This window comes from Papio anubis, chromosome 4 (assembly GCF_008728515.1).
Source record: "Papio anubis isolate 15944 chromosome 4, Panubis1.0, whole genome shotgun sequence".
In the NCBI taxonomy this organism is placed as follows: Eukaryota; Metazoa; Chordata; class Mammalia; order Primates; family Cercopithecidae; genus Papio; species Papio anubis.
In genome coordinates this window covers 149,552-167,873 of record NC_044979.1, presented here as the reverse complement: position 1 = coordinate 167,873, position 18,322 = coordinate 149,552, and the positions used below count along the sequence as shown (strand labels likewise).

The 18,322-nt window shown below is 42.7% G+C and overlaps 2 protein-coding genes across 4 annotated transcripts in view; both read left to right on the top strand.

Moving 5' to 3' along the window:
* LOC116274441 overlaps positions 1-2,764 on the top strand; it is a 4,197-nt gene extending 1,433 nt beyond the window's left edge. Inside the window, exon 3 of the mRNA XM_031664963.1 lies at positions 1-2,764. Coding sequence (XP_031520823.1) covers positions 1-619 — 619 coding nt within the window. The 3' untranslated portion in view covers positions 620-2,764.
* The window catches only part of ESYT2 (extended synaptotagmin 2), a 99,923-nt gene that overhangs the window by 48,438 nt on the left and 33,163 nt on the right, over positions 1-18,322 (top strand). For all 3 annotated transcript variants that reach the window (XM_003896936.4, XM_009204315.4, XM_009204316.4), the window contains exons 7-9: positions 8,164-8,219; positions 13,852-13,972; positions 16,826-17,002. In XM_003896936.4, the coding sequence (XP_003896985.3) occupies positions 8,164-8,219; positions 13,852-13,972; positions 16,826-17,002 (354 nt within the window). The remainder of the gene's footprint in view (positions 1-8,163; positions 8,220-13,851; positions 13,973-16,825; positions 17,003-18,322) is intronic.

Below are 18,322 nucleotides of genomic sequence, written 5' to 3'. Positions count from 1 at the left end.
TTCTTTCACGCTCCTCACACCCCTCACACTTTGTTCTCACACGTTAGTGCACTCACACTTCTCACTCGTTCTTTCACACACCTTTCACACCTCGTTCTCAGTCACACTTGTTCTCTCTAACACTTGTTCTCACTTGTTCTTTCACGCTCATACCTCTCACTTTGTTCTCACACTGGTTCACTCTCACACTTCATTCTTAGTCACACTTGTTCACTCTCACACTTGTTCTTTCACACACCTCACACTTTGTTCTCACACTCAGTTCACTCACACTTGTTCTCACTTGTTCTTTCACACTCACACCTCTCACACCTCATTCTCAGTCACACTTGTTCTCACACTTGGTCTCACTTGTTCTTTCACGCTCACACCTCTCACTTTGTTCTCACACTCGTTAGTTCACTCTCACACTTCGTCCTCAGTCACACTTGTTCACTCTCACGCGTGTTCTTTCATGCTCCTCACACCTCTCACACTTTGTTCTCACACTCGTCTCACACTTGTACTTGTTCTCACATGTTTTGTCTCACACTCGTTCTCACACTTGCTTTTATGTTCTCACACACTCATTCTCACTTATTCTCACACTTATTTTCCCTCACGGTCATTCTCACATTAGTTCTCTGTTCCTGTTTCTCACACAGATTCACACTTAGCCTCTCACACTCTTCCTCTCACACACATTCTCATACACACGTGTGCTCCTTCTGTCTTCCCACTCTCTCCCTCCGTCATTCCAGCCTCTGGCTCTTGCTCCTTCACCCTTCCCCATGCCCAGGGACAGGCCTTTCAGTGCCTTCAACATGGGGACCCCTTTGCTTGGCACCTTCTTTCTTGCATTCAAATCTCTCTTCCTTTCAAAAACCAGCAGAGTTCTTTCCTTCCACAATTCCTGCTCCTCCCTCACTGACGATTAGTTTCTCTGAACTTCAGGAGCACTTAAATGTATCTGTCTTTTCAACAAGGCCTACACTGGCATGCCCCCCGTTGCCTGACAAGCTTATACTAAAACTGCCTTGTTTTGCGTTTTTAATACTCTGTCGTTGATAGTTAATATTCTTTTTGAGGTTCTGTTTTAGACAAAATAATGAAGTTGTTTTTCTGAAATGATTCTAAGATAAGTGGTCAGAAATAGTCTCTGTTTGTTTGGTTTATGTTTGGTCAGTTGTGCTTTGATTATAGATGGTTTCTCATCTGAGATTAAAGTGGGACAGAACTTCAAAAGTAAAAGGGTAAATGTTCACTGTGATGCTTACGTGGCACATGTGCTAGTCTTTGAGAATGGCGAGAAAGATCTTAATTGCTCAAAGGGATTTCCAGGGAAGGAAGCTCTCAGGTAATGACTGCGGTCGCAGGCGATGGGCTTGGAACCAGGCTCATGGCTTCTGTGCATTGTCTGACTTAGTCCCCACAGGATGGGATTGTTCCCGTATTACTGGTGAGGAAAATAAAAGCCAGAGTATATTTAAAATGGAAACTTTTGTAGGGATGCCTCTGGTATTGAAATTTATTCTCTAAAATCTCCCAAATTGTAGTTTAAAGTTTAGAAACTTTGTTCTTGAATGGTGTCTTTTGTAGGTAGTCATTCTCAGTGACAGATTTGGAAATGGATATTTAGGGTGTCACAATAATGGGGTCTGGGGCCCTTATTGCCATTTAGTAGCAGAAACCAAGATGGATGCTGACCATTTAAATGTCTTGTGCCTGTTGGTCTTGTGCAGCAGAGGACTGCCCCTCCCCACCCCAGGGCCAAGAACCCCCTGTTCATAAGCTCTGCACAGCCTCTGTAAGCAAATACCCGAGTCAAGGTCGCTAGGTTTAGAAGCGAATATGAGCTGGGGCTGTCTGCCCGTCATTCCACAGAGAGAGACTTCGAAGCAAGTGAGAAGTCAGTGAGCAAGATGAGACACATCAGAGACAGGAGCAGGTAGGTCGGTTTAGAGCAGAAGGGGCCGCAGCGCCATCTGCACAGCCGTCCTTAAAAATCAATGTTTCTCCCATGTGGGTCCAGTGAAAAGATGAGGATTTCATTCTGTCCTTGGCTTATCTAGTTGTGAAAGGCAAAAAGTTACAGATAAGATTTCTTCCTCTAGGTCTTAGTTTTCTTCGCTGTGAAACTAAAATAAATGATTTTCTCAGTTCTAGGACTAACTCTAAATTTGAAGACCCACTTTTTAACCTAGTTTTATATGTAATTTTCAAAATGTATGTCTATTTGGCTTCTTTTTTTCTTGAGATGGAGTCTTGCTGTGCTGCCCAGGCTGGAGTGCAGTGACTGTTCCCAGAAAGAATCGTAGAGTGGAGCGCACCACTGCAGCCTCACTGTCCTGGTCGCAGGCAGTCCTTGTGCCACCACACCTGGCTCTCTTGCTTTGTTTTTGAGCTTACTCCCATAGCCCTTTGTGCTCTTTGCTATAAATAGAAACTTCTTCCTATATTTGATGCCTTTGGTCTTTTGTTTTGATAGTCAAAAAGCCACCTTTCAGGTTTCTAGATAGCCTTAAGGAAGTTTTATCTAGATAGTTTGCCTACAAGAAGAGCATTAATACTACCCATTTATGGAGGTTTTACTTGCCAACTTTGGGCAGTTTTTATCATTTACAATCTAGCAAAACGTTTATGTCAGTCCCCTCCCAGGCCTTTAAAGTCTTCATGTTACCAGGAGGCTAGCGGTTTTGTCAGCTGTAAAGTTACATCTTCTGTTCCTTCAAACAGAAACATACTTTTTAATCTAAACAAGTAGATACCTTTCTTGGGAGCATGCTAAAAAAAAAAAAAAAAAAAAAAAAAAAACAAACAAAACTGGAGGCCAGCCAGTCACATGGTGTGGTGTCATTTTTCATAGCACCTTTATACACGATATAAAAAAGTAGGTTTCTTGCATCAGCTGTGAACATGTTTCGGATCTATGGTTCTGAATCTTGGTGAGGAAGAGCATTGCATCCTGCAAAAGCCTGATGAGTCAGTTAGCTGGAGAGACGGTGCCATCATTCTGGGTTGCAGTTCTGGTGAAGTGAGTAGGATGTTAACACTGCTGATGGAAATGGTTTTCAGATGGCCACGTGGAATAATAGTATGGAACGTGACATTTCAGGAATAGGAGGAGATTCTTTCATTATTTTCCTCCATCCACTTTGTACATTTTTTTAATAGCCTGCAACTAGTTACATTTATCTTTTTTTTTTTTTACGTTTTTATCCATAATACAATTAACTTGACTAAAGCCAGTGTCTGTTTCATGTAAATATATTAACAGGTCCAAAATCACCAACTAAAATTAGCTTTATACTGACTTTTTCTAAAGTCAGTCCTTGTCTCACCCAAATATTTTAACAAGTCCAAAAATACCACATAGCTACTTGGAACATATTAAAGTCTCATTATAACATAAATTTCAAGTATTCTACGTTACAGACTTCTCCTTGAAAGATAATGACATTGAAAAATGCTCTTAAGAGAATTGTTAATTCTGTTTCCCAAAACTTCCTGGATAAAACAATTGTACCTTAATGCTATTAAGACTATGCTAGGTGGTTTTTTCTTTAAGTAACAAGACTGACATATAAAATATGACCACAACATTTAAGATGAAAGTGTTCAGGGCACACCTCGCTTTATTGTCCTTTGCTTTATTGCACTTGGTAGATACTGTGTTTTTGCTAGCTGAAGGTTTACGGCAGCCCTGTGATAAAGAAGCCTGTCCGTGCCATGTGTTCACTTCATGCCTCTGTGTCATGTTTTGGCAGTTCTCGCAGTATTTCACACTTTTGCGTTATTATTATGTCTGTGACTGTAATCTGTGGTCAGTGATCCTTGTCGTTTCTAATGTAATTATTTTGGGGGCATCACAAACCACGTCCGTGTAAGAGGGCGGATTAGTCCATTCTCACACTGCTGTAAAGATACTACCTGAGATCGGGCAATTTATAAAGAAAGGAGGGTCAATTGACTTGAGGTTCTGCATGGCTGGGGAGGCCTCAGGAAACTTAGGGGAAGTGAGGCACGTCTGACATGGTGGCAGGAGAGAGAGAGTGTGCAGTAGAAACAGCCACTTGTAGAACTATCAGAACTCGTGAGTACTCCCTCACTATCATGAGAATTGTGTGGGAGAAACTGTGCCCATGCCAATCACCTCCTACCAAGTACCTCCCTCGGCACGTGGAGATTACAGTTTGACATGAGATTTGGGTAGGGACCCAGAGCCAAACCATATCAAACAGCCAAGTGAATTGGTAAATGTTGTATCTTCTGACTGCTCTACTGACCGACTGTTCTCCTATCTCTCCCTCTCCTGGATCTCCCTATTCCCTGAGACACAACAATATTGAAGTTAGACCAGTTAACAACCCTGCGGTGGCCTTTATGTATTCAAGTGAAAGACAGTTGCACACCTCTCACTTTCAGTCAGAAGCTGGGTGGATCACCTGAGGTCAGGAGTTCAAGACCAGCCTGGTCAACATGGGAAAAGCCGTCTCTACTTAAAAAAAAAAAAAAAAAATTAGCTGGGCGTGGTAGCGTATGCCTGTAGTCCCAGCTACTTGGGAGGCTGAAGCAGGATAATCGCTTGAACCTGGGAGGCAGAGGTTGTAGTGAGCCAAGATGGCACCAATGCACTCCAGCCTGGGCAACAGAGCAAGACTCTGTCTCAAAAAAAAAAAAAAGAAAAGAAACGAAGCTAAAAATGATGAAGCTTAGTGAAGAGGCCATGTTGAAAGCCAGCACAGGCCGAAAGCTAAGCCTCTTGTGCCAAACAGCCAAATTGTAAATGCAAAGGAAAAGTTCTTGAAGGAAGAGAAAAGTGCTGCTCCAGTGAACACACCAATGATAGAGAAATAGCCTTCTTGCTGATAGGGAGAAAGTTTTAGTGCCTGGAGAGATGATCAGCCCAGACATTATATTTCCTTAAGCCAGAGCCTAATCCACAGCGAAGTCCTAACTATCCACTTCGATGGAGACTGACAGAGGTGAGGAAGTTGCAGAAGAAAAGTTTGAAGAGGTTGGTGAGGTTCAAGGAAAGAAGCCATCTCCGTAACATAAAAGTGCAAGGTAAAGTAGCAAGTTGTCTAGAAGATCTAGCTAAGATCATTGATGAAGGTGGCTCCACTAAACAACAGATTTTCAATGTGTATTAAACATCTTCTGCTGGAAGAAGATGCCATCTGGAACTTTCCCAGCTAGAGAGGAGAGGTCAGTGCCTGACTTCAAGGCTTCAAAGGACAAGCTAACTGTTGTCACAGCTAATGCAGGTGGTGACTTTAAGTTGAAGTAAGCACTCATTTTCCATTCTGAAAAGCCTGGGGCCCTTAAGAATCATGCTGGATCTATGCTGCCTGTGCTCCATACCTGGAAAAGCAAAGCCTGGATGGCAGCACACCTTTTTACATGCTGGTTTCCCAAGTATTTTAAGCCCAGTGTTGAGACCTGCTGCTCAGAAAAAAAAGAGTCCCTCAAAATATAACTGCTCATCAGCAGTGCACCTGATCACCCAGGAGCTCTGATGCAGCTGCACAAGGAGTTGAAGGCTGTTTTCTTGCCTGCTGACACCTCCTCCATTCTCCGTCTCAGGGATCCAGGAGAAATTTCAACTTTCAAGTCTTATTATTTAAGAAATACATTTTGTAAGACGATAGCTGCCACAGACAGTGATTCCTCTGATGGATCTGGGCAAAGTAAGTCGAAAACCTCCTGGAAAGGATTCACCATCCTAGATCCCATTGAAAACACCAGTGATTCGTGAGAAGAGACAAAATATGAACATTAACAGGAGTTTGGAAGAAGTTGATTCCAGCTCTCATGGATGACTTTGAGGGGTTCAGGACTTCAGTGGAAGAAGGAGGTGCAGGTGGAATGGAAACAGCGAGAGAACTGTAGTTAGAAGTGGAGCCTGAAGAGGGGACTGAATTGCTGCAGTCTCAGGATCAAAGTTTAAGGATGAGAAATTGCTTCTTATGACTAACAAAGAAAGTGGTTTCCTGAGATGGAATCTACTCCTGGTGAAGATGCTGCAAACATTGCTGAAATGACAAAAGCGATTTAGAATATCACATAAATTTAGCTGATAAAGGAGTAGCAGGGTCTGAGAGGATGACTCCGATTTTGAAAGATGTTCTACTGTGGGTAAAATGCTGTCAAACAGCGTGGCATGCTACAGAGAAATCTTTTTTGAAAGGAAGAGTCAGTCAGTGCAGCAAACTTCACTGTTGTCTTATTTTAAGACGTTGTCACAATCACCCTAACCTTCAGCAACCACCACCCTAGTCAGTCGGCAACCATCAACACTGAGGCAAAACCCTCTACCAGCCAGATTGTGACACGCTGAAGGCTTAGGTGATCGTAAGCATTTTTTAGCAATAAAGTGTTTTAAAATAAAGGTATGTACATTTTTTTAAAGATATAATGCTATTGCACACTTAATAGACTATAGTTTAAACATAACTTTTGTATGCCTTGGGAAACCAAAAAATGTGTGTGACTCACATGTTGCAATATTCCCTTTACTGCACTGCTGTAGAACCCAGCCCACGATATCGCCGAGGCATGGCTGTGTAGGAAAAATTCTTTATTTCTTTATTAAATAGCATCTTTGAATTGTATTCTCTTTACTGTTCTTTTAACCACAATGGCCTCATCTGATTTTATTTAGATGCTTACCTGCCGCTTTCCTTGACACAGCCGCCCTTTCTTGAAGTTCACGTGGCTCCTGTGTCTCTTGGCTCTGCGGATGGAACAGTCACCATTGGGGATCCTCTGATGGTGCGCTGTGCAAGGTGCTTGCATTTGAACCTGAGTCGAGTGCAAGATTCTGTGCTGCATCTTTGATATGTTCTTATTTCCTGAAGTAGATTTGTGATCAGGAGTAACAACCTTCAGAACTAAATGATAGAATCCTGTTACGATGCCCTCTTAAATCTTAGTTTCCTCATAACAGGTATTTTTGTATGACCAGAATATTTTGTTGTGGCAGGGAGTACCTGTTCCTTTTTAAGTTCCGTGAGAGAAATGAGAAAGGAAAATGAGCTCTTCAGTCAATGTTTATAAATATATTCATATGATTTAGATGTAGAGGTTTAGCCAGGTGGTTCAATGGGTGGACTAGGGAAAAGCATTTATTTTAAGGGGGAAGTAAAGCATAGGTTGATACTGATGTTTGCAGTCCAGTTTGAAGATTAGTTGCCTATTTTTTCCTTTCTAATTTTTATATTTATATCTCATTTCTGTTACACTGAGAAATCTTAGCCTTTCAGGATCTTAAAAATTTTTGTTTTTTTTTTTTTTTAGTTCTATCTGTAAGAATCTTGACTCTTCCACTTTATATTTGCTTGCAAGCAAAAAGGGATTCAAGCAGTTTTGTTACTCAGCTATATGCGTGACTGAGATCATGCAATTTTACTTAGAATTTCTTCTACAAATATGCAGCACAAGTAATTTTATTATGTGCTGTTAAAGGAACATAATAGGAAAAGCAGTATTTCTAATCAATAGTTTTTACCAACCAACATCTACTTAATGGAATGTTAGTTAACTGTATGGGAATTATTCTAAGATAGACACAGATGTCGAATGAATGGGTAGAGCACGGTCTGCTAATTGGAAAATACAAAGTAAAACAATGATAAAGTCCGTTATTTAACTGCCAGATAGGCTGGGTTTTAGTATTGTTTTTGGTGAGGTATGTGAAAAGGACATTTTCATACACTTTGGGTGGGAATGTAAATGGGTACAGTATTTTTGGAGGGCAGGTAGGTACTATCTATTGACATTAAAAGTGAATATAAGCCTTTGACCCCAAAATCTGACTTTTGGAATGCTAGTCTATATATGTATACAAGAACACGTATGTAAAAAGGCATTCCCCGAATCATTATTTGTAATTACAATAAAGAGAAACTGTCAAAATTCTAAGTGTCCATCCACAGGAGAGTGGGTAAATAAATTATTTTATGATTTTACTAGCAAAAACTGTGACATTATCAAAAAACAAAAAGAGGCAGGTCTCCACGTACTACCAAAGAAAGGTGTCCTTGATATATTACGAAGGATGAAGTGTGTGAGTCTGTGTTGTGTACTAACACATTTTGTCTATAAAGAAACAAGTCTGTGTGCACCTGATTTGATAGTTGGAAGTTGTTTGGAACTTAATATTTTGCCCTTGTTTTAAAACAGCTTTTAGAAATTAACTGGACAGGACTGACGAATCTTCTGGATATCCCTGGATTGAAGTAAGTCTCATGCCTGGTCCCCGAGGCTTAGCGTTCGAGGGCGTGTTGTGCATTTTGATGTCTTGACAATAGTGTGAGAATGGTTAAGACCTGCGTCTGCCAGGTGAATGGGTGCCTTCTCTACAGGCCGTTGTGAGAAACAAGCAGAGGCACAGGGGCTTCCTTCTGCCCACAGGGAGCTGCTGGGAAGTGATGGGCCAGGGCAGGAGGGCTCTGGAGTGCCAGCTGAGCACTCAGTCTTCATTTGCTTTTGTTCACCACAAGGTGTCTTGCTGGCCTTGGCATTTTAGAAAACTAGAGGCCTTTTAATATTTTGTAAACCAGTTTGCCAATTTGTTTTTTTTGTTTTTTTTTAATCTTCTCAGAAACAATAAAGGAAACTTTAAAAGGAAATGCTTTCCAGGGTCTCTCCAGCCTATGGCTACCCCACCCTTTCCGCATTTTTTTTTTTTAAACCTTTATTCCATTCCTTTTTGAAAGTGGTTGGGGACAGTGTGGACTTTGCCAGTACTCTTCAGTGTGAGAGCTGAGGAACTTGAAGTTCCATATCATTTCACTGGGAGTCCTTTCATTATTACACAGCGATCTGGTGTCTAAAACAGGAGAAAAATGTTGCGTAACAAGCATCTGAGGCCCTGGAGAGTGCACCCCTGCTCAGAGACAAGGAGTCATTCTAGTTACCATGGTCCCGTTACCTGAAACAGTGCATGGGGCTGTGGATGGCAGACCTGTTGGTCACCCCCAAATAGGAAGTTTTGAAATTACAGCCTCTAAATGCTTTTGCTGACTTTACCGGTTTTTTTGAAAGTTAAAACACATCACCTTTGGGTTAAAGTTATATGTTTCTAGTGGATATTTTCTAGTGTGATTTGTTTTTCCTAAAATAGTTTAGAAAATTATGAAACTTGGTTTCAGACTATTTTTTTATTCCCGTATATTTGTTTATGCCTCTGAAATGGCCTTTCTAAAGAGTTTTGTTTCATTATTAGGGAAAAATTAGGACTTTAATTATCTGAAGCACAGTCATAATAAAAGTCCTTTTTAGGTGCTGTAGTTTACTGGATACAGAAAAATGCTGTGATCTTTAAAAGATCTGCGGAAAGAAAGCACGACTTTAAAAGATTGGTTAAAGAGTTCATTAACATTCTGGTTGCAAGCAACAAACCTGACTCAAGTGGTCTTAAGTAGGTAAATAAGTAAGTTTCTTTTCTTTCCTTTTTTTTTTTTTTTTTTTTCTGAGATGGAATCTCTGTTGCCCAGGCTGGAGTGCAGTGTTGCTATCTCAGCTCACTGCACCCTCCGTCTCCTGGGTTCAAGCAATTCTCCCTGCCTCAGCCTCCCAAGTAGCTGGGATTACAGGCGCATGCTGCCACAGCCGGCTAATTTTTGTATTTTTTTAGTAGAAATGGGGTTTTGCCATGTTGGTGAGGCTGGTCTTGAACTCCTGACCTCAGGTGATCCGCCCGCCTTGGCCTCTCAAAGTGCTGGGATTACAGGCATGAGCCACCGCGCCTGGCCAGTAAATAATATTTTCAAAAAGCAGTTTATTCACTCTTCCAACAATGGGCGCCCACTGCCTGCTCTGAGCCGGTCACAGCTGCTCGTGCATGGGACACGCCTGTGCTTGTTTCCTGCTCAGCAGCTGGAGTGCTGACGTGTCCTCTGAGGGGTTTCAGATGGAGCCATGTTGGCACCGTAAGGGCTCTCTCTCCAGTTCCTGACCCATGTAGAGTGGGCGTGTCCCTCGTGGGCTGGTTTTCAGGCAGGCTCTTGCTGTGCCTGCAGCTATAAGCCTTTAGTCTGCGGATTTAGTCACCTTTCCCCCTAGGTCCTGGCCTGACTTGTGTGTGCAAAGACCACCCTTGGACAGATTCCTGCGACTCCCGACGATCAGGTTTCAGTCTCCAGGACATTCCTACAGAAGGCAAAGAAATGGATAACTTGTGTGAAAAAACTCCAGTGAATGGGGGTATTCCTCAAAGCAAAAACTTTCACTAGAAGTAGGGGGAGTAGATACTATTTAGCCAAATGGAACAAACATTCACACACATCAGTGTAGAAAAAAGTATTTGATTTTGCCTCCCTTCAGTATCACAGGAGTACTGAAATAAAACAGCATTATTGAGCATCTACTCTGTAAATAGCGTTGTATTAATACTGGCAACCTGAAAGGGCAAAGTCGAAGAATGTCTTCTGCCTTGGCAAGCCTGCAGTTTGGGGAAGTTGATCCCTGATTCATTTTATTTAAAAGTCATTCACACATACACACGTAAATACAGAGATACATACATGTATAGCTCCATTCTATTTAATAATTTATATGTTGGCTTTTTTTTTTTTTTTTTTTTTTTTGAGACGAAGTCTCACTCTGTCGCCCAGGCTGGAGTGCAGTGGCCGGATCTCAGCTCACTGCAAGCTCCGCCTCCCAGGTTCACGCCATTCTCCTGCCTCAGCCTCCCGAGTAACTGGGACTACAGGCGCCCGCCACCTCGCCTGGCTAGTTTTTTTGGTGTGTTTTTTAGTAGAGACGGGGTTTCACCGTGTTAGCCAGGATGGTCTCGATCTCCTGACCTCGTGATCCGCCCGTCTCGGCCTCCCAAAGTGCTGGGATTACAGGCTTGAGCCACTGCGCCCGGCCTATATGTTGGCTCTTTTTATACAGTAGTCATTTCTAGCAATTTTATTTTTATTTTTCATTTTTTTAGAGAGAGATCTCATTATGCTTCTCAGACTGGCCTCAACCCCCTGGGCTCAAGGGCTCTTCCTGCCTCAACCTCCCAAGTAGCAGAACTATAGACTTGAACCACTGCTCCCGCTTCTCTCTCTTCTTTGTAGATTTTTTATATATGTAATATAATGAACCACTGCACCCAGCTTCTCGTCTTCTATGTAGATTTTATATATGTAATACAATGAACCACTGCACCCAGCTCCTCTTGTCTTTTATGTAAATTTTATATATGTAATACAAAAATATACTCCTATATATAGAATTATGTCATTAAAAATATATCCTTATATAACAGATAAATACACATACACCATTCAAAAAATAGGCTGCTGTATAAAAGGGAGATGTAAAAATATCTCTTCTGAGTTTATATATATAGATATACATAATTTATACACAATTATGTAGATTTTATATAATACAATTATGTTTACATAAATGTTATGTACTGAAATTTAATAGGTATGTATGTAAAATTGGGGCGACTAGTTCTCACTGAGTCTATCAAATAAATCACAGCTATAGCAACTCTTAGGTTATAAAAGTGAATATTAAATAACTATGAGACCAAATGCAGTGACTCACACCTGTAATCCCAGCACTTTGGGAGGCTGAGGCAGGTGGATCGCCTGAGGTCGGGAGTTTGAAACCAGCCTAGCCAACATGGTGAAGTCCCATCTCTAATAAAAATACAAAAATTAGCTGAGCGTGGGCACACCCCTGTAATCCCAGCTACTCGGGAGGTGGAGGTTGCAATGAGCCAATATCACGCCATTGCACTCCAGCCTGGGCAACAGAGTGAGACTCTGTCTCAAAAAAGAAAGAAATTTTAAAAATAAATATGAACTTAACATAATGAAATCTTGTACCAATCTTTATAAAATGAGCATCCACATGCTATATTAATTGATTATAAAAAGAAACCCCAGACGTTGTAGTGTAAGAATAATGCCTGAATTCCTTCACTGCACCATGACTTTGGGCTATCCCTGTTAAATATCTGCTGTGTTTTGATAAGCGGCTCTGAGCTGAGTGTTGAAGGCGTGAGAAGGGCGAAGATTATGGTGGAAGCAAAATACAGGCGATGAGCAGTCGTGGTTCCGAAGGACACACAGGGAAATAGTGACTCCCAAGAAAGTAACCAGTACAGGAGACGCTTCTGTGGAGACTAGGGGAGCAGCATCCACACCCCGACAGTTCGGGGCCGTGCGGGGCGTGGTGGGGTGAGGAGGCACAGCGAGGGCCCCCCCCCAGGGAGCTCTGTCAGCTGCTGTGGCCTCCGAGGCCGGGAGTCTGTGTGGGAGAAAGGTGGGTGGGTCCTGCCCCTGCGTGGTGAACACACAGCCTGCATCTGCTGGCTGAAGCCCTCCGAATCTCTGTGGGAGTATTAACTGTCTGAATAACTGAACTGTTCATAAGTAGAGTAGTGTTACATACGGTTTTTCTTTTGGGGGGCTTTTCAAGTTTTTTTTCCATATTAAACTGAAAAGTCCTTGAGGTGCTGGGTCATCACATGTGGATACTGTCCTGCAGTGGGTGCTTGGACTTTATTTGTTGAACGTTCATGATTATCACTGTCTCAGTGGTTATTTTTGTTTGTAATTATTTATGTTAATAATTTTAGCATCTAAAACTTTACTGGCGAGAAGCAAAGTACTTTTGCAACTTCAAAGTTCAGGTAAAGGTGTTATACAGCAATGAAACTTACGTTTATAAATGTTTTTAAAAGTGCTGCCACGTACGCATTATTTAATTCTCACGGTTACCCTAGAGAATAGGATACATATATGTTTGTTTGTTTAAGTAGAGATGAGGGGGTCTCGCTCTGTGTTGCCCAGGCTAGTCTCCAGCTCCTGGGCTCAAGCGATCCTCCCACCTTCGCCTCCCCAAAGTGTTGGGATTACAGGCGTGAGGCACCATGCCCGGCCAAAAAAGATATATTAAAAGTACATCTTTGACCAGGCATGGTGGCTCACGCCTGTAATCCCAGCACTTTGGGAGGCCAACGCGGGTGGTTCACCTGAGGTCAAGAGTTCGAGACCAACCTGGCCGACATGGTGAACCTTGTCTCTACTAAAAATACAAAATTAGCCAGTCATGGTGGCACGTGCCTGTAATCCCAGCTACTTGGGAGGCTGAGGCAGAAGAATTGCTTAAACCCGGGAGCTGGAGGTTGCAGTGAGCTGAGATCATGCCATTGTACTCCAGCCTGGGCAACAAGGGCAAAACTCTGTTTCAAAAAAAAAACAAGTATATTTTTTCCTTTAGCCTAAGCAATTGTATTCACTTTACTTAGTTTGCTGTGCAGTGATGTATTTCAAAATTATTAATGTGTTCAATACTCGAAGTGTTGGATAATGGATAAGAGAGAACAAAGTAAGTTCTCCTTCAATGGGGGCGAGTATACAACAATGGAGAAATGGGATGTGTGTATAAACAAGAATGGGCCAGTGAATATTATTCTCTGTACTTATATATGTATGTTTGAAATATTTTATGTTAAAAAAGTTAGTGAAGTGTATTTTAGTAAATAAGTATACAATCTGCGATGAAGTAGGAATACATTAAATGTTGTTTAGGAAATTATGAAGTGTATTAGGTTGGTGCAAAAGTATTTGTGGTTTTTGCCATTTTATTTGCAAAAACCACAATTACTTGTGCAATAACTAGAATTTTACCTTGTGTTCTACAGATAAATTCTGTATCATAGTCTCCATAGTAGTATCACAGCTGAAGTATTGAAATGAGGGTTGTAAATACTGCACGGGAGAAATGAGGTAACTCCTACCCTGTAAATAAGCGGGACGTTACATCATACTCGTGGTAAGTCTGCTGTCGGTGTTGAGAGAAGTGTTCGCATGTCTGATGGTCCTTTTGCTCTTTTTGTCTCCCAACGAACAGTGGTTTATCAGATACTATCATTTCGGATATGATATCAAATTATCTGGTGCTTCCCAATCGAATCACCGTTCCACTTGTCAGTGAAGTTCAAATAGCTCAGTTGCGGTTTCCTGTACCAAAGGTAAGCGTGTCCTGGCATCCACTCACATTGAAAGACAGATCTTGGCTGCCTGTGGGTGTGGCATTGGGTGCCATGACTCTTTGTCTCTCCAGCGGCCAGCTTGCCACATGGGTCTTGATGCCTTGACTGTTGCTCGTCCGCCACTCTCCTTAAGAGACTTGACTGATGGGCGCTGACCCTAAAGCTCGTCACAGAGATAGCAGGATGGTTCTCCCCCCAGAGCTGTGTTCCTCAGAGGGGCCGGTAGAGATTTAAATCTGCAGAGGTACATGGCACAGACATCTTAGTTACCTCAGACGCACATACTGCATTTGTTTTTATTAAAATGGACAGCCCTTGTATTAAAATGGACAGGCACCAGTGTTCCTGGCAGTCATGATGAGAGCTTCGTATAATAATTCGTATATTTTCTCTCAGCTGTTAGAATTCCGTTGCCTCTGAAGCCATTTAATGAGTAACCTGGTAGAAGCAGCACTGATATAACAGCTGACCTGGATAAAATGGAAAGAACAGAACTAGATTTTTGTCGCAGCTCCTGAGTTTAGCTGTAGCTTTGCTTTTGTGGGCACATTACTTGGCGTAGCTGGGCCACAGTTTCATCGTCTGTAAAATGGGACAGCACCCGCACACAGAGCTGGTTGCAGATACTGATGTCACCTTCATTTGAGCAAACGAAATAAATAACTGCAAGGTAGTCAAGAACATGAGATTCCTTCTGCTGACTGTGGAAGGGGTGGGTGGAGTGAAGGATCTCTCATGGGCTAAGGAGAGCTTTTCAGTCACTCAGGTGTTGGATCCCGTGTCTATTTAGTCTACCTGGACTTTGGACTCCGGAAGCCAAGTGAGCATTACCATCGTGGTGGTGTCTGTAGTAAGCAGTGCACACCACGTTATTTATTTTTACTGAAACAGGACGTGGTAAGTTGGTCCTGTTTCAGTGGGTATATTGTTTTGTTTTTTCTTTGTTCGCTGAAGTAGAAGCAGATCGCTTTCTCCTGATGCCTTTTTACTTTTTCTGGTTTAATTAGATCTAAATAATGGTGCACAAGTTAACAGACACGCAGAGGCATCCTTATATTTTTTTAAAGTAACAATATGCCAGTTAATTTGGTGCTCAAATTGGTTATATCATTGGCATTCAACAGCTTTAATGTGATGCTGTATATTAGAAAAGAATGTCTTTTTTCCTTAACTTCTGACTCTTACCTCTGGAAATGCAGGAATCCCTTTACATGTAGAAATCCTCGTGCTCCTCTGCACCTAAGTCTCTCATGCTCTAAGTACAGGTGAGCACCTGAGCGTGCCTGGATCTGGCTGCCCTTAGCTACATGGGCCTAACAGCCAGTGCCCTCAATAGATGTGGCCAGATTATCCCAGCTTTAGACGTATGAAAATATAAACAAGAGCTGCTTCGAGTTTTTGAAGTGTGTTCCTCTGTGGAGGGACATGTATTCCTGTGCTGATTGAATGAGGAATATCACTCTGTTATTTATTTATTTATTTATTTATTTATTTATTTATTTATTTATTTGAGACAGAGTCTCGCTCTGTTTCCCAGACTGGAGTTCAGTGGCGCAGTCTCGGCTCACTGCAAGCTCTGCCTCCCGGGTTCGCACCATTCTCCCACCTCAGCCTCCCGAGTAGCTGGGACTACAGGCGCCCACCACCATGCCCGGCTAATTTTTGTTTTTTAGTAGAGACGGGGTTTCACTGTGCTTGCCAGGATGGTCTTGATCTCCTGACCTCATGATCCACCCACCTTGGCCTCCCAAAGTGCTGGTCTTACAGGCGTGAGTCCCCGCGCCCGGCCATCACTCTGTAATTTTATAAAAGGATCTGTGGGGGCAGAATGCTTCCTACCAAAAGGTGACTTGAACATCTTTGTTTGCCTTGGAAGAAATAAGAGGGAATTTTTTATTCTTTTATCAATAAAACAGTATTTTAGGGAAAGGACTATGTTTGTTTGTTTGTTTATTTTGAGACAGGGTCTTGCTCTGTCGCTCAGGCTGGAGTGCAGTGGCGCCATCTCAGCTCACTGCAAGCTCTGCCTCCTGGGTTCAAGTGATTCTTACAGCCCAGCCTCCTGAGTAACTAGGACTACAGACATGTGCCACGATGCCTGGCTAAATTTTTTGTATTTTTAGTAGAGATGGGGTTTTGCCATGTTGGCCAGGCTGGTCTTGAACTCTTGGCCTCAAGTGATCTGCCCACCTCAGTCTTCCAAAGTGTTGGGATTACAGGCATGAGCCACCGCGTCTGGCCAAGAGTATGTTTGAAGTCTATGAATAATACATATTTCAAAGTTGCAGTTTTCTTCTCTCTAAAATAAGTTTAATGACACCATTTCATAGGATTATTCTAAAAATGGAACAGTATAGTTACTGCATGTCTAATGCTTAGTGACAGGTCTGATACAACCTCTCGTGTTATTACTCACTGTAGCACCAGGATCTAGTACGGCTTGGTGGCCTGTGTCACCAGCCTCCTTGAGATAAGCACAGTGCTGTGCTGGGTCCTCTGCACTCAGCATCCCTCTGCCAGGAGCGCCACGTGGGGCTGCCTGTCCTCGTGTCTCTTTGGAGGGGTCATCACTCCAGAAGCCCCTCTGTTCTCCTCTGAGCCAGCCCCACCCGGGCACTGCTGCCTTGCCCTGCTCTTGTTTTTCTCAGCACCTGCTTCTCCTGTACATGCTTACCGCGTTTCCCTGCTGCTGGGACGTAATTGGCACCAGAGGAGGGTCTTTGTTCCCTCTGCATGCCCAGTTCTTGAGACAGAGCCAGACACGTAGCTATCTTCCACGCCAGTTAAACGAGCCAGCCAAGGGTCTAAACTTCAGTTTGTTCTTCTTTTCAGGGTGTTCTAAGGATACATTTTATTGAAGCTCAGGACCTTCAGGGGAAAGACACTTACCTTAAGGGACTTGTCAAAGGAAAGTCAGACCCCTATGGAATCATTAGAGTTGGCAACCAAATCTTCCAAAGCAAAGTCATCAAGGAGAACCTCAGTCCAAAGTGGAATGAAGTCTATGAGGTAGGGTGTCGTGTCCGCTGTGTCGCTGGGGCGGTGGGCTGAGCCCTGAGCGGGGTGGCCAAGCTCTCATTCCAGCATGGTCATGTGGGACTGTGGCTAATTTAGGCCATCATTTCAATGTTCCTTGTTTAATTTCTCAAATTTAAAAAGTGTCGTACCTTCTCTCCCTACTACACAACATTCTTGTCATGTCAACAGGTAATGTTTTAAACCTTAATTATGTAATGCTATCATACTAAATGATCAGCAAAATATTTTTCATAACGTGAGTAGCTTGTCTTTCTAAGTATAAAATGTTACGTGCGGCCGGGCGCGGTGGCTCAAGCCTGTAATCCCAGCACCTTGGGAGGCCGAGACGGGCGGATCACGAGGTCAGGAGATTGAGACCATCCTGGCTAACATGGTGAAACCCCGTCTCTACTAAAAAATACAAAAAACTAGCCAGGCGAGGTGGCGGGCGCCTGTAGTCCCAGCTACTCGGGAGGCTGAGGCAGGAGAATGACGTAAACCCGGGAGGCGGAGCTTGCAGTGAGCTGAGATCCGGCCACTGCACTCCAGCCCGGGCGACAGAGCGAGACTCCGTCTCAAAAAAAAAAAACAATGTTACGTGCAGTTATTAATGCAGTAAACACAAAAATGAGGTTAGTTATATACCTCCTTGCAAGTTTTTTTAAAAATTAGGACATCTTCACATGTCAATGAATAGAGATCTACATGATTTTTAATAACCATTCCATTGAATAGACACCTTCATCTGTTTACCCAGAGAGGCCTAGGGCATTCAGGTCGGCATTACAAACAGTGCTGTACAAGTAGAATGTGAGTGTCTCTTTCTTCACTCAGCCAAGTTTTCCCCAGATAAAAGCTCTTTAAAGTGAAATTGCTGGATCAAGAGTTATGCATTTTTAAAGGACTGAAATATCTGTAGAATTACCCTTCAGGATAGTCGCGTGATTTACACTCCACCAGTTTTTAAAGGACTGATATATCTGTAGAATTGCCCTTCAGGACAGTCGTACGGTTTATACTCCACTGGTTTCCTCTCCCTGACTCCTTTGTCAGTCTGGTCTCTTGCCAATTTCTTACCCTGAGTGGTGCTAAGCAGACGACTTGTGGTTATTCCAAGATAGCATCTGAGTGGAGCCACTTCAGGACTAGAGCGATGTGTCCTGGATCTTTGGTCTGTCTCTTGCCTTGCACCAAGCTTGTGGTGACATACCATGACCTTGTTTTGGAGTGATTGAACTTGACCTATTGAGACACAATCCGGGATCCCTAGAAACAAGCGCAGTAGACACGGTCCGGGATCCCTAGAAACAA